General features: G+C 26.4%; 1 protein-coding gene across 1 annotated transcript; it reads left to right on the forward strand.

Moving 5' to 3' along the window:
- Window positions 1–683: 683 nt before the first annotated feature.
- Window positions 684–2,523, forward strand: LOC140452892 (uncharacterized). The gene is made up of 2 exons (XM_072547225.1): window positions 684–852; window positions 941–2,523. Exon 2 carries the CDS (start codon window positions 1,079–1,081, stop codon window positions 2,246–2,248), a length of 1,170 nt encoding a protein of 389 aa, XP_072403326.1. The 5' UTR covers window positions 684–852; window positions 941–1,078; the 3' UTR covers window positions 2,249–2,523.
- The last annotated feature ends 215 nt before the right edge of the window (window positions 2,524–2,738 follow it).

Raw genomic sequence — 2,738 nt, forward strand, 5'->3', positions numbered from 1 at the left:
TTTGAACGATTACGGTTTCGAAATTTATTTCGTGAACTATTCGCCTCTTTAGAAAGATCTTTAATTTCGTTACAGTTTAAATTACAATCAGCTAATAATAAATGTAAATTTTCTACAGAAGTATCAGTAAAAGTGCTCATTCAAAGAAAAAGGGAAAAACTTACAGGATGATGATCAGTGGTGATGTTCTCTGCCTTGCCTTGTGCCTTCTTCTCTTAGGTTCTTTTGGATTTTCGTCAAACAACTAAAGTTGACCAGGAAACACTAGTTTCTGTACGAAGAATCCTGTTCGCAGCGCCAGAAATATTGGGAACACTTCGAAGTCACTTTTAAAAAAGATTTATTTACAATTTATAAAACTAACAATAATTTTGAACTACAAAAATGTAAAAAAGATAACTTTCTAAAATAAAAATGGGCACCGGAAACATGTGTCTTGTTAATTTATAATATTTCTTTGCTGTCTCTGCATTTTTCAGAGGCGGCGACTATATTTCTATATATATATATATATATATATATATATATATATATATATATATATATATATATATATATATATATATATATATATATATATATATATTAATATATATATATATATATATATATATATATATATATATATATATATATATATATATATATATATATATATATATATATGTAAAAGTAAACCTATGTTTATTTTAAGTGAAACAGCAGGGCTTAGTTATTTTTAGTTATTTAAAGTTTTAGGTTGTATGACTGTTTAAGTTTTATTGACATTGACATATATTGTAAATTGTATGGTACAATTGTCAAATTACTTAATGGCGTAAGAAATAGCATTGTTCTTGATTCTCTTTTTAGGTTTGTATTTTTGTTAAGTTATTTTAGTTATGTTATTATTGTTAATAATTTATATTGTAGAATTTTAACGATAATAAACTCTTTTTAGACGAATTCAAACTGCTATCTCTTCACATGAATAAGGGTATGATATTACACTTATAAATCAAGAACTTAAGCTGATAAAAAAAATATAGTGATAACTATAAATTTCCAAGCCGTTATTTGGATAAAACGATATTTAAGAATGAATTTTACATCAATGAGAATTTGCATGGCTATAGAAGCAAACAGTAGTGATAGTAAGAAAAATGTATATAAATTTAAGTGGCTGCAGCCAACAGGGTCCCGTTTTTATTATGAAATCCCCTTTGAAAAACAACTTCAAATTGATCATTCTGAACTATTTCATCTGAAAAAAGTGAAGAATATATTAGCATCTATGAAAACAAGAGGATCCTTTAGAACATGTACTATAGCATTAGAAGACAATTTGAAGGAGATTTATTTTGATTCAGATGGTGATGTGGTTTATCAAAGTGAGTACTTACAACAGACCTTATTACCAGTGTATAAGAAGATAGAAACAGCTGAACAATTTCCATCATTTGCTGAGTTGCTCCAGAAATTTAATGACACAAATTTACCTAAAGTTGAAAAGAAAAATTTAAAAAAAATAAAAGATGATTTTGTACTTCGAAATTTTGATGGAAATAATGTTCCAATGAATTCATGGCTCAAGACCTTCGAATCAGAATGTTTGCGATGTGAGGTGGTTGCTGATGAAGACAAGATTTCGATTCTACGTTTGTTTCTTGATGGAATAGCAAAAGAATGGTTTGAATCAAAAATAATAACATTAGGCTTAGATAACAGTTTTGAGGTATGGAAAATTAATTTTTTAGATAGTTTTTGTGAAACAGGTTGGCATAATCATAGGCAAGCTTATTCTTTTAGGTATATAGGTGGTAGTATTGTTGATTATGCGTTTCGTAAAGAAAATTTATTGCTAAATATAAAGAATGATTTTCCCATTGATATACTAATTGATTTAATTGTAACAAATTTGCCAATTTATATACAAGATAATATTAATAGAGCTGACGTTACAACAATGGAAAAATTGGTAGGTGAATTACGAAAATTGGAAAGTTTAGTTATAAAAAAGAAGAATAAATTGGAGACAAAACCAAATTTTCATCAAAAATCTACTATAATACCAGAAGAACAGAAAACTACTTGTCAATATTGTGATAGAAAAGGATTCCCTGGGAGGTTTCATCCAGAGGCAATATGCCGTTTAAAGCAAAAAGATAAAAAGGTAACAAAAGAAAACAAATCAAATGATATTAAATATATTAATAATATTGCTATACAGGAGACATTAAATGAAACAGTAACTGAACAAAAAAACTAGATTTGCTGCCATTGATCAAATTAAAAGTATTCCTAAATAATAAAGAATTATGTGGAGTTTATGACCCAGGCTCAAATGTTACTCTTCTGAATTCGAAGGTGGCAAGAAAGTTAGGATTAGATATTCAAGAAGATAGGAATATGTTTAAAACGATAAATGGCAGAACAAATTTTACAGGAAAACTAATTGCAAAACTGAAAATTAATAAAATTGAGAAAAATATTAATCTTTTTGTAATTAATGATGAATATTTTGAGTACGATATTCTACTCGGATTAGATTCTATTTTAAATTTTCAAATAAAACAAGATTTTGATTTAGAGATTTATCAAAGATTATACGGAAAAATTGAAGAAAAAATCGAAAAATTTAATTATAATATTAATATTACAGAATACTCCATAAACTTTAATGAGGGAATTCCCACAGAACTTTTTGAAGCAAAATTACAACATTTATTGCCATATCAGAAAAATAAAATAGAAATATT

Source organism: Diabrotica undecimpunctata, chromosome 11 (assembly GCF_040954645.1).
Source record: "Diabrotica undecimpunctata isolate CICGRU chromosome 11, icDiaUnde3, whole genome shotgun sequence".
Classification (NCBI taxonomy): domain Eukaryota; kingdom Metazoa; phylum Arthropoda; class Insecta; order Coleoptera; family Chrysomelidae; genus Diabrotica; species Diabrotica undecimpunctata.

Excerpts from the sequence above, each read along its gene's own strand:
- LOC140452892 (XM_072547225.1), top strand. The coding sequence starts at position 1,079 with ATGAATTTTACATCAATGAGAATTTGCATGGCTATAGAAGCAAACAGT.